General features: G+C 40.0%; 1 protein-coding gene across 1 annotated transcript; it reads right to left on the bottom strand.

The window, feature by feature from the left end:
• Positions 1 to 637: 637 nt before the first annotated feature.
• On the bottom strand, positions 638 to 6,138 carry RPL37A (ribosomal protein L37a). Its single transcript, XM_027873447.1, has 4 exons — positions 5,979 to 6,138; positions 3,862 to 3,990; positions 2,906 to 2,988; positions 638 to 770 (listed from the first exon to the last, which is right to left on the bottom strand). The coding sequence occupies exons 1-4, from the start codon at positions 6,123 to 6,125 to the stop codon at positions 707 to 709; spliced, it is 423 nt and encodes a 140-aa protein (XP_027729248.1). The 5' UTR covers positions 6,126 to 6,138; the 3' UTR covers positions 638 to 706.
• Positions 6,139 to 12,975: the final 6,837 nt, after the last annotated feature.

Here is a 12,975-nt window from a genome sequence, read left to right on the forward strand (position 1 = left end):
AAATGAATTTTAAAAACTATCCAGTAGGCCTAACAAGTTATATTTAAAACAAAATTACAAATGTACTGTTATTTGCATGTACGTGTGTGTGTGTGTGTGTGTGTGTATAGGAATGGTTTTCTTATTATATTATTTCATATTATATAAGGGAAACTAATTATATTGAAATAAAGATGTAATTTTACCATGTTTACCAAGTTCATGGACCCCCTGAACATCCAAAGACCCTAGGATACAAGCCTGTACTTTAACTTCATCTGTTAAGAAAAATGTTGTTTCCTTCAACTCTTATAGACAAATGATTTTAACAAATCAGTTGTAGAATACTAAAGAACACTGGGCTCAGAACTGAGACTTAATATTAATGTTAATATATGGCGCCCTCAGATTTACAAAGCACTTTACAAATAACATTGTAGTTTGTGATGACCGTCCAACTCTCCAATGCATGTTTAATTATTGTGATTCTCTGTATAGGTTGGTCCTTTCTCTCCAATCACCAAATTCCATGAGAAAACAGAACCATGTATTTCCACCACCTTCAACCCCAGCTTAATTTAAACACTTACTCTGTACTAACCAAATATTTGCAAACAAATTATGAATAGGTTCAAAGAATGACTATTAAGAACCAAAGTGATTTTTAGTCCATAAATTAACACATTTATTGTTGGACTATGGGCTACAGATATTTGACAAGAAGATTTTACTGGTCTTTCAATTCCTTCAGTCTTCTGATGGCAGATTTGACTGTGACTGCAGAGGTGGTACTGGAAAGGAAAGCAACAAAGTCAGATTTTCCAACATAAACAGCTACCTTAACATAAGAAAGAACATTATGAAATCCCAACTAGAAATCTTGGAAGAAATTCTGGCTTTGCTAGTCTCATCTTAAGTTAAGATTTCTTGTGGGAGATGCAAAATTACACTCAGAAATAATCCGTTCCTGGAGACTACATCTTTAAAAGCACTTTGCAGAAAGGTGAAATCTTGACCATGCAGCATAGGCTACTATTACTTCTGATGGTTTAGATACCAGCAGAAAACAAATCAAGAAACAGGTAAAAGGGAGACATCAATTTTATGAGCTAATGCTGAAAGAGCACTGTGGTAAAAAAGTCTGCCTTTAATATTTTATTGTTAGTTTGACTCTTATAACAGTACCCTATAAAAGCAATTCATTTACATCTTGACCCCTGTTGTAGTGCCCAGGTTATGTCCTGTTGTGTTGAATATACATGAATGCTAAGAGAACTGAAGTGGGACAAGGCCATTCCCAACAGAGCTTAAAAAAATTTCTAGTGTTCAGCAGTCACAAAAAGCTTTCTCATTCACACCTCAATGTTTCCTAATTTCTGAGCAATTTAAACAATCCTGGGCATCTTATTTATCAGACCAGAATAGAGAAGTGGCAAATTGGAATGAAAAGAGCGTAAGAGAGGCAGGTCTGCATACAGAAGAGGAAGAATTGTTAGTGCATGGCATTAGCAATCACTTTTAAATGTTTTGTCTAAAAAAAACCAATTTAAAAAATTCTCAACAGTTTAACTAAGGAAGACTTCATTTTCCATACACTATCAGCCTTACTCTGACAGTTGTCAGCTTAGAAAGCTTCAACACTAAGCTGGCAAAAAAGTGTTGAATGTCTCTGAAAATGTTTTAAAACTGCCCAAATTTACATGTTATTGACACACATTCTTAAGAAAATGGTCATGCTGATCCCTCAGTTACCAAAACTTAAGTTACGTAACTATGTAATAAGTTTGACAGATATTTCCAACAAAAAAATGGTTAGAATTAAGTTTTTCCAGTTTAAAATGGCTTGTCTTACTTATCAAGGACTCCACTCCATATGAATATATAACCTATTTCCACTGATGTGCCAACTGTCTCCAGCGTTCTTTTCCCTGCTATGTAACCAGCAGAGGGGGCACCTTTCTCCTTTCCTTTCCACTTAAATGGAGTCCCCCAAAATTTCTCAGTCATTAAATTGTGATCAACTCTAAATCTTTCACAAGTGTTCTTATTTAAAGATTAACAAAACTGCCAACAACATATATTCTGTATGTCATAAGAATTCTGACTTGCTGGGATTTCAGGATTCAACTGAATCCTATTAAAGTTAGTACTGTCTCAGTCCCCTGACCTCTTGATTTCTTAATATAACTAAAACATGAGAGCTAAAGACCAAGCTTCCTACACCAACGTGCATGGCAATCTATCTGTAATTTAAAGGCTTCAAGGCCTGTCTAGCATAAATTGTCTACTGTCATAATGCTGATATGGATCCTGACAGGCTACTTAAGAGACAATCAACAAGCATGTGTTACTAATGCGTTAATATAGGTGCTAAGGATACAAAAACAAAAGTATCTTTACCCTGAAAAGAACATATGAAATACAATACATACACATTTAAGTAACATACAAAACATTTACCAAGCAAATAAAGGTAATTTCAGGCAGTGAACAGTACAGAAACCAATAAAGGCCTCATGTAACAGGTGAAGACGGGAAGGAAGCGCATTGCAGACACAGACAGCCTATACAAAACAATTTCCAAAGGAGTCTAGGTTCTGACCCATGTAAACTCTCCTACAGCTTCCCATCTACAGCCCTCCACAACAGCCTCCTTACATTCACAATGATGACATCCTTCTTCTCAGGGCCCAAAGCATGTATATGTATGTGAATAAGTGCAATCTCGGAAAAACACCGCCTGACTGCTGGCTGTGTAATCTGTGGCCACTGAACATAGTAGGTACAAATGACTTTTGTGGGTATCAAAACTGGACTAACCTTAGCACTGCCCACTACAGACACACTATACACACACACACACACACACACACACACACACACACACACACACACACACACTCCTCCCCTGGGCAAACTGACTTACTTGTAGGTCCATGCACCACCAGCTACTGTCTTCATACAGGATCCACAATGCCAGATACCCACAGCCCGTCTCTTCATTTTGGTCTACAAAAAAGAAATTTCCCACATGAACTAACCTCTACCCTTAAACAATTAAGACACTGAATTTAACTGTTTCAGACCTCTAAAAGTTGTCAGGTGTAATGCTCAGTTCACGGCAACACTGCATGTCCTTTAGAATGTTTCTTCTTCCCACACCTCCAAATTAAGTATCTTGTTTTTCTAAACTTCTAGTCAACAAATGTTTATTATTATAACTTCTCTGCAAATATTTTTTTTGCTATTTTCCATTTAAGTCTTTAGGCAGGTAGCATCATTATGTCCACTTTACAGAAGAAACTGAAGCTTTACCCAATGACTTTATCCAAGGCCACATATATGGCAAGGACAGAGCTGGAATTTAAGAACAGCAAACTTTCTTATACACTGCCTCACCTTTCACATCTGGCAATTAAAAGACACAGAGAACTAAGAGCAAAAAAGCTCTAACCTAGGCAACCCTGGCCATTTGCTCGTGCCCCTTTATCACGTTCCACCTCCCACTTCCATGCCTTTGCTCAGTGCCCCTGCCCTCGGTGCTCCCTCCTGTTCACCACCCCACTTCCCCCCAAATTCCTAGTCCCTATCAAGGTTCTGTACAAATGTTACCACAGGATCTTTCCTAATTCCCCCAAGTAATTTGTGATCCTTCCCCAAATTCATATTTATTTTTCTCTGCCCTAGAATGTAAGTTCCTTCAGGGCAAGGACTATTTAGGGCAAGAATTTTTCCTTCTATCCCTAGGGCTTAGTACAATGTCAGGCACCAAGAAGGCATTGATAACTTAGTTTTAAGGATTAAAAACAAGGAGGGCAAAACACAGGGCAGGAAAACAATACTTTGGGAAAAGTCCTAAGGACAGTTAAGACAGCTACTCACCTTGCCACAGAAGGAGCAGGTATACTTGGCATGCTGGCTAATTTCAATTTTCTTCACCATTTTTCTGAGGGATGCACCATAACGTGTTCCATATTTACCAACAATTCCGACCTTCTTGGTACGTTTAGCCTGTGATGGTCCAATTTCAATAAAATATTTAAACAGTGAACATACTAACCACTGGGTACAGAAATGAACATTTCTCTCCTCAAGAAATTTATAATTTAATGAGATTAAGACAATTCAACAATCCTGTGTAATCTAGGGCTGAGAACCATGTTCTAGGTGTCACCCTAAGTTAAAAGTGATGCATCTAGAATCAGGAAGATCTGAGGTCAAACACAGCCTCAAGCACTTAAATGGCAGACCCTGGGCGAGTCTCTTAATCTGTTTGCCTCAATCTCCTTAGCAAAATGGGAATAGCACCTACCTCCCAGGTTACCGTAAGGATCAAATAAAGTATTTGTAATAAGCTTTATAAACCTTAAAGCACTGTAAGTGCTGGCTATTATTTCATTTCATTAGCAACCAGAATAAAGCATGACATAGTGGAAAGTAACAATGGAAAGTGGGTCAGTCAGCAGAGACTTCAGTTCAAATTCTGCCTTTGATCCATACTGGGCTATGTGACCCTAGTAGGCTAGTCATTTTGACCTCTCAGTGCCCCCACCTAACTCTACTAGTAACAAAAGTAGAAATCTGAATTGAAGGGAAAGTTCAGGAGCTAATCAATCAATCAATCAACACTTATTAAGCACCAAAGCATCAGGCACTTAACTAAGTGCTATGACGATACAAGCAAAAAAAACCAGTCCCTGCCCTCAAGGAGCTTACATTCACAGCTGAAATCAAAAGCTACTCATGTCACAGGAGTTCTTGGGAGGGTCAAATGAATGTAATATACTTTGTACACCTTAAACTAGCACTAAGTATGAGTATTACCTGATCCTAAAAGGGACCCAGAAAAGACAAGCGTGCCACAACTCTAAGGAATCTAGTGATAGACTTTTTTTTTAAAGAGCTCCAAATGTTAACAACTTTTACATTTCATATAATCATTCTTATATTTACATAAACAATGTATTTATGTAAACTTATAAAAAACAATTTATATAAACAACCCATAACAATTTATATAATCGTTTATGGTTTAGTCAGTCAAGGCCCAAAGCAGTACCTGTCAATTATCTCCAATTCTATGGTGTATGTATGCATATAGTTGGTGGCATAGTCTCCTCTATTAGTCCGTGGGCTCCTTGAGAAGACGGTTTTTCCTAGCCCCGGTGCAGCTCTTTTACAAATATCTCATTTGATCCTAACAACTCTGGGAGGTCAGTGCTATTATCACCCCCATTTCTATTGTTCACCATGTCCCACCCTTCATGAACTCATTTGTGGTTTTCCTGCCGTAGGAAATCGGCTCATTTTAAAGATGAGGAAACTGAGGCAGAATCAAACGACTTCGCCCAGGGTCACACAGATAATAAAAGTGTCTGGGGGCTGATTTAAACTCGGGAAGAGGAGTCTTCCTGACCCCTGGCCCGGCACTTTATCCACTTCACCTATCATTCCCATTTTACAGATGGGTAAACTGAGGCTGACAGGGAAGAGACTCGCCCAGCATCGAAAAACTCAGGTTCTCTCTTTTTCACTCGGGGCCTCTTAACACGGCGCAGCTACAAACGCCTCTAGACCGGCAGACGCTGGCACACGGACCTGCCCACGCAGGGGCCGGGGCCGGGCTCCCTTCCGCTCCCCCACCCGCCCCCGGACGCCGGGGTCCGCTCCCCGCCGCTGCCACTGCCCCCAAAGCCCACCAGGGCCCCGCGCGCTCCGCGGACGCCCCCCTCCCTCCCCTTCTCCTCCCTCCCGGAGGCGCACGCGCAGGCCTCCCTCCTTCCAGGCTGTGCAGGCCGCGCGCGCCTCCCCGAGCCCGGCCCCCGCGCCAGGTCCCGGGGCAAAGGCCACCCCGGCGGCAGAGGGCCCGGTAGGGGAAACGCGAGTGAGGCAGAGGCCAAAGAATTAGGACGGGGGTGTTCTGGGTCAGAAAGGGGCCAGTGATGGGGTAGATGGCGGCGGATGCAGGGAGGCCTAAGGGCAGGAGGGGGCCAGCTTACCATGTTGCCAGTTGCGGGCCCAGAGCTCGGAGAGGAAAGAAGGCAGTGCGCATGCGCGCTTTCAGGGCCTGAGACCGGAAGTGAAAGTCGTGGGGGTGGGGCTAGATAGCAAAAGAACTCTATGGTTGGGAGGTAAAGTCTAAACATGAGTCCTCCAGGATGCTCTTCAGTTCCCTGTGGAGAAGGCTGGGAGTGTTTGGAATACAATCACAGAATGTTATATCTGGAAGAGTTTTCATAGGAATATAGGATTTAAAAGGAGGAGGAGACTATACAGTCACACAATACTAGATCTGGAATAGATTTCATAGGAATATAGGATTTAAAAGTAGGAAGGTACTTTTAAGTCCATCTGTATTTTACAGATCATAGGATCATAGATATAGATCAAGAGTTCTTAACTTTTTTGTGTGTCGTGGGCACCTTTGACGGTCTTGTCGAGGCTATGGACCTCTTTTTAGAATAATATTTTAAAATGCATAAAATAAAATACATAGGATTACAAAACAAATCAATAACATTGAAATACACTTATCAAAATATTAAACAATAATAATAATAGCAGACATTTACATAGCTAAAATGCAGGTCCATTGCTCTGTTCACTGCTTCATCTTGGTGTTAGGGAGTTTTAAACCTACATCAAGTTTAAATTTACCTCATTGAAACTTTTACCATTGTTTTTGGTTCTGTCCTGTGGAGCAAGTAGTAATTCCACTTCTTTGGAGATCCTCAAGCAAATTCTGGATGGATGATCTTTTGTTAGGGGTGTTGCAGAGAGGATTCTTTTTCACAAATAGGCTGAGATCCTTTTCAGCTCTGAACTTCTGTGATTCTTTAATTCTGCTCAGAGGACAGTTTTTTCCCTCTGTGTCGTTTTCATTCACTCTCATGCATTCAATTTACTACCTTTATATGCAGATGATGCCCAAATCCAGCCTTATTTAAATCCAACTCCAGAATTCTAGACCCATATCACCAACTGCCCATTGACTACCTCCATTTGGATATATTGTTGGCATTTAAACTTAGAGTGTCTAAAATGAAAGTGATCAACTTTCTCCCTAAACTTGTCCCTCCTTCAAGCTTATCTTTTCAGCCTGAAACATCAAGATAATTTTGACTCCTCTTACCCCTCCTCTGCCACTTATATCCAAGTCTTAGAGACTCTAGCTCCATAAGAGCTTTGGTATTCATCTTCTTGTCTCTACTCACACTATCACTAACTGCCTTAGTTCAGACTCTTCTAATCTCTCAGTTGGGCTATTGTATTGTAACTAGTATCTCCAACTCTAGTATCTCTCCTCTCTAATCCATCCTTCACACAACTGTCTTTCCAAATAATAATTCCTAGCTTTTGTTATTCACCTGTTTTTCAGTCATGTCCGACTCTTCATGATCCCATTTGGGGTTTTCTTGGCAAAGATACTGGAGTGGTTTGCTATTTCTTTCTCCAGCTCATTTTACAGATGAGGAAACTGAGGCAAACTGGGTGAAGTGACTTTCCCAGGGTCACATAGCTACTAAGTGTCTGAGGCCATATTTGAATTCATGAAAATAAGTCTTCCTGACTCCAGGCCTGGCACTCTATCCACTGTGTTACCTAACAGGTCTTCTTAAACTTTTTCCACTCTTGACCCCTAAGTGCTTCTTAAATTGTGGGTCGAAATCCCATGAAGAGCAATTGATGGGGAGCAACCCTTGTGAAAAATGGGCCTACCTTTCCTGTTACTGACCCACTGCAACCATTGGGCTGATAAGTCCAAGAACCCAGGGAATAGCAGTGTCCCCTAGACCAGTGGCATCAAATTCAAACAGAAACAGGGACCACTAATTCATACATAAGGATCCCTGTGGGCTGCCTACTGAAGCAACTTTAAATGTGGTATTACTTAGGTTTTATTGTATTTTTGTTTGTTTTGTTAAACATTTCCCAATTACATTTTAATCTAGTTTGGTCCAACTTTCCAGCACTGTTGTGAGCTGCATGCAGGCCATTTTGACATTTCTGACTTAGACCGCCAAACTTGCTATCGTATTTTACTTTCCCCCATCTAGAAGAAGAAATATCTTTGGTATTGCACATGGTTCAATAACAGAAAGAGATATGGCTTTATCCACGGAAATTACTTTAAAGATACATTGCCATCTGCTGTATCACTGCACCCTATGGACAACTGGGACTTTCCATCTAACTTGCAGCTGAAACCTCTTCCTAGACACATTGTCTGCCCCTTTTAGAATATGAGTTCCTTGAGAGAAGAGAATGTCTTGTATCCCCACCTGTATCCCCAGAACTTAGCAACAATAATAGCATTTAAATAGTGCTTGCTCCATGCCAGGCACTGTGCTAAGCAATTTACAATTATTATCTCATTTGATTCTCACAACAACAATCCTGGGAAGTAGGTGATATTATTATCTCCCTTTTACAGATGAGGAAACTGAAGCAAAAAGAGGTTAAACAACTTGCTCAAGGTCACACAGGTAGTTAGTGTCTGAGGCTGGATTTGAACCCAAGTCATCCTGACTTTGTACATAGTAAGGGCTTAATAAATGCTTTTTAAATTCATTTCATGCTCTTCTCAAAAACCTTCAGAGTGTCCCAATTACCTCTAGGATAAAATACAATTTTGCATAACATTTAAAGCCCTTTATGATATGGTTCCAATCTTCCTTGACACCCTTATTTCATAGTATTCCTCTTAATGGATTCCTCTTTTCAGTTGATTAGACAATTGGATTTTTTACCAATCTCAACTTGCTACTTCCTACCTTCATGCATTCATGAAGGCTCTTGGCATGCATGAAATGCACTCCTTTTTTTTTTATTAAAGTTTTACTTTGCTCTTTTTTTTTTTTTAATGTTACTGTTATGTCCTACTGACTGCCTCACCCCAGTGGAGCCCTCCCTTATAACAAATAAGTACAAACAGACAAAACAAATCCATTATGTTGGCCACATTTGAAAATGTATGCTTCATTCTGCATCTCTTGTCCACCACCTCTTCCAAGAGCTAGTCTTCTGAAATCATGAGTGGATGCTGCATTCTTGAGAATTCTGATGTCTTTTGATATCATGTAATTCAGGGGTTCTTAACCTGGGGTCTGTGAAGTAGTTTTTAAAAATATATATATTGGGGGACAGCTAGGTGGCGTAGTGGATAGAGCACTGGCCCTGAAGTCAGGAGGACCTGAGTTCAAATCCAGCCTCAGACCAAACACTTAACACTTCCTAGCTGTGTGACCCTGGGCAAGTTACTTAACCCCCAATTTCCTAAAAATAAAATATAGATAGATAGCTAGCTAGCTAGATAGCTGTTTCAGTATAATTGATTTCCCCTATAATTCTATCTGTTTTATTCTATGCACTTAAAAACATGATTCTGAGAAGAGGTCCATCAGGCTTTATCAGGGGTCCAAAGACACAAACAAGGTTAAGAAGCCCTGATACAATCCATTCTTCTGGTTCTGCTAACTTTACCCCACATCAGTTCATCAGTACAAGCCTCCCCAAGTTTCTCCGAGTCTGCCATATTCATTATTTCTTATGGCACAATGACATTCTATTACATTTGCAGACCACAATTCTTTAAGCCATCCTCCAACTGATAGACAACCCCCTTAGTTCCTGGTTCTTTGTTAATGCACTCACTTCCCATCTTAGCCTATTCACATCTCTCTCTTCCTTTCTCCCTACTACAAGAACAATACCAAGTTGACACCTCATCTCTAAAGTCTTCTGAGGGACAGAACAGCTCAAAAATTCCCTCCTTCCTCAACTTTTCCTAAAGAACTTTATGGTACCTCTCCTTTCCCCATTATACCTGACCTTGTATTAGGCTTATCTGTATACATACATACTGTATTCCACCTAGTAGGGTATAAGCTCCTTAGGGACAGAATCTGTTATTTTTTTTTTTAGTTGTATACCTAGCATCTACTACAGTGCTTTGCACATACTAAGTACTTTGTATGTGCTTTGCACACAGTAACCTCTTTCTTTATGCTTCTCTTCTTTTTTTTTTTATTTTTTAGGCAACTGGGGCTAAATGACGTGCCCAGGGTCACAAAGCTAGTAAGTGTCAAGTGGTTGGTCTGAGGCCAAATTTGAACTCAGCTCCTCCTGACTTCAGGGCTGGTATTCTATTCCCTGAGCCACCTACCTTCCCCTGCTTCTCTTCTTTAGGTTAAATTATCCCAGTTCCTTCAAACTGACCAGAAAATCAATCTGTCAATCCACAAACATTTTATTGAGTGCTTACCACGTGCCAGGCACTGTGCTAAATATTGAGGATATAAGAAGAAGCAAGAGTAACCCTTGCCTTCCACAAACTTTTGTTCTAATGGGGGAAAGAACATATCCGTACACTGATACATACAAAGTAACCAGAAGAGATAGAAGGTAGCCTTTGATGATGGGAACAAGAAGCTAAGGGTGGGGGAAAGGGCCTGAGGAAGGCTATTTGTATTTGGTGTTTTGGGTTTTTTTTTACATTTTAATTTATTTTTAATATTCTTTCCTTTTTAAATTTTAAGACTGAAATTCTCTCCCACCCCTTTCTCCACCCACTGAGAAGGCAAGTAATATGATATCAGTTATACATGTGAAATCATGCCGAATATTTACATATTAGCCATATTTTTAAAAGAGCAAGAAAAATAAAGTGAGAAAATTATATTTCAATTTGCACTCAGAATTCATCGGTTCTCTCTCTGGAGGTGGATAGCATTTTTTCATCATATTGTTGTTGTTCAGTCATGTCTGACTCTTCATGACCCTGTGGACCAACATGAACATGGGGTTTTCTTTGGGCAAAGATACTGGGGTGGTTTGCCATTTCCTTCTTCAGTTTTATGTAAGCAGGGGTTAAGTGACTTACCCAGGGTCACACATGTAGTAAATGTCTGAGGTCACATTTGAACTCTGGTCTTTCTGACTTTAGATCCAGTGCTCTTGCCTATTGCACCATCTAGTTTTACCCCTTTTCATCATGAGTCCTTTGGATTGTCTTGGATCAGAGTAGCGAAGTCTTTCACAGTTCATCATTATAGCATTGCTGTTACTCTGCACAATGATCTCCTGGTTCTTCTCACTTGACTTTGCATTAGTTCATATAGGTTTTGCCACTTTTTTTTTCCTGAAACCATAGTCCTCATCATTTCTTTTAGCACGATAGTATTCCATTGCAATCATATGCCACAACTTGCTCAGTCATTCCTCAATTGATGGGCATCCCCAAATTTCCAATTCTTTGCCACCACAAAAAGAACTGCTTAAATATTTTTGTACCTTTAAGTCATTTTCCTTTGATCTCTTTGGGATACAGATCTAGTAATAGTATTACTGTGTCAAAGGGTATGCACAGTTTTATAGACCTTTGGGCACAGTTCCAAATTGTTTTCAAGAATGGTTGGACCAGTTCACTACTCCACCAGCAGTTCATTAGTGTACCTGTTTTTTTCTCATCCCCTCCAGCATTTGTCATTTCTGACAGGTGTGAGGTAGTACCTTGGAGTACTTTAATTTGCATTTCTCTAACCAATAATGATTTAGAGCATTTTTATATGACTATTGATAGCTTTGATTTCTTCTTCTGAAAACAACCTATTTATATCCTTTGACCATTTATCAGTTGTGGAATGGCTCTCATTTCTATAAATTTGACTCAGTTCTATATTAAGTATATATTTGAGAAATGAGGACTTTATCAGAGAAAATTGCTGTGAAATTTTTTTATATTATTTCATTGTCTATGTTACCTTTTAGGATAATGTAGTTTCCCCCATAATCTCTTTTTAATTAGGTCTATTTTTGCTTTTGATTTGTCTGAGATGTCACTACCCCTGACTTCAGCTGAAGTGTAACAAATTCTGCTCCAGCCCTTTATTTCAAATATGTGTGTGTCCTTCTGTTTCAAATGTGTCTCTTGGAAACAACATATTATTGGATTCTTGTTTCTACTTGTTTCTATATTTGTTCTTATTTGTTCTTATTTCTAAATTTGATCTTAGAGACAATAGGGAGCCATTAGGATTTATATAGTACGAGCTTACACAGCCAGACCTACATTTTAGGAAAATAGGCCAAGTAAATAGAAATCAGGGTTCCTTGTTGTTTGCCACTTGTTCCCAGGAAGGATGTATGAGATGAGACCTCCACTGTGTGTACTCTTATCTGCCACTGCCGACTTTACACACCATGAGACCTAGGCAGATTCTGCTCTAGTCAGGGTGGAAGGATTGGAGAGATGGATGCTCCTTTGGGGACAAGTGCAAGACAGAAAATTCTGTTCCCTTAGAAATTTCTTTTTGAGAATTGGAAAGTAAAAGCCCTTGACACACAAGGGTCCTAATTCTTTCTCCCCACAAAAATAAATTCTGGATGTTGTCAGTATCTCTCTGCAAGAACAGAGAAGGCCAAGAGGAACAAATACCTGCTAATGTCCAAGTTTCATAAAATAAATCCCTTTATTGAGGGGATTCATTTTGTGAAGTTTGGATTCAGTCAAAGGGCTGCACTTGAGGACCTAGAGGGCCGCATGTGGCTCCCTACCCCTGATCTAGCCCCTCAATCTCTATCCCTTGATGGGAATGATTTCGGCTCACCCCCAAACTCACTCAGTGCCCGCAAAATTTCAAAAGACCATAGATCTATAGCTTGAAGTCACTTCAGGGGCCAACCCACTCATTTTATTTATTTTTTCTTTTCTTCTTTCTTTCTTTGAGGCAATCAAGGTTAAATGACTTGCCCAGGGTCACACAGGTACTAAGTGTCTGAGGCTGCATTTTAACTCAGGTCCTCCTGACTCCAAGGCCAATGCTCTATCCACTGAACCACCAAGCTGCCCCAACCCATTCATTTTGAAGATAAGGAAACAGAGGCCCAGAGAGGTTGTGACTTATCCAAGGTTGTTGTTCAGTCATTTAGTCGTGTTCAACTTTGTGACCCCATATGGGGTTTTCTTGGCAAGGATACTGGAGTGATTTGCCATTT

This window comes from Vombatus ursinus, unplaced genomic scaffold (genome assembly GCF_900497805.2).
Source record: "Vombatus ursinus unplaced genomic scaffold, bare-nosed wombat genome assembly UNPS02014802.1, whole genome shotgun sequence".
NCBI classification, from domain to species: Eukaryota; Metazoa; Chordata; class Mammalia; order Diprotodontia; family Vombatidae; genus Vombatus; species Vombatus ursinus.

Excerpts from the sequence above, each read along its gene's own strand:
- RPL37A (XM_027873447.1), bottom strand. The coding sequence starts at position 6,125 with ATGTTTAGACTTTACCTCCCAACCATAGAGTTCTTTTGCTATCTAGCC. Across the intron at positions 2,989-3,861 it reads CCTGCTCCTTCTGTGGCAAG|ACCAAAATGAAGAGACGGGC; the intron begins GTGAGTAGCTGT and ends TCTTTTTTGTAG. Across the intron at positions 771-2,905 it reads GGTGGTGCATGGACCTACAA|TACCACCTCTGCAGTCACAG; the intron begins GTAAGTCAGTTT and ends TTTCCTTTCCAG.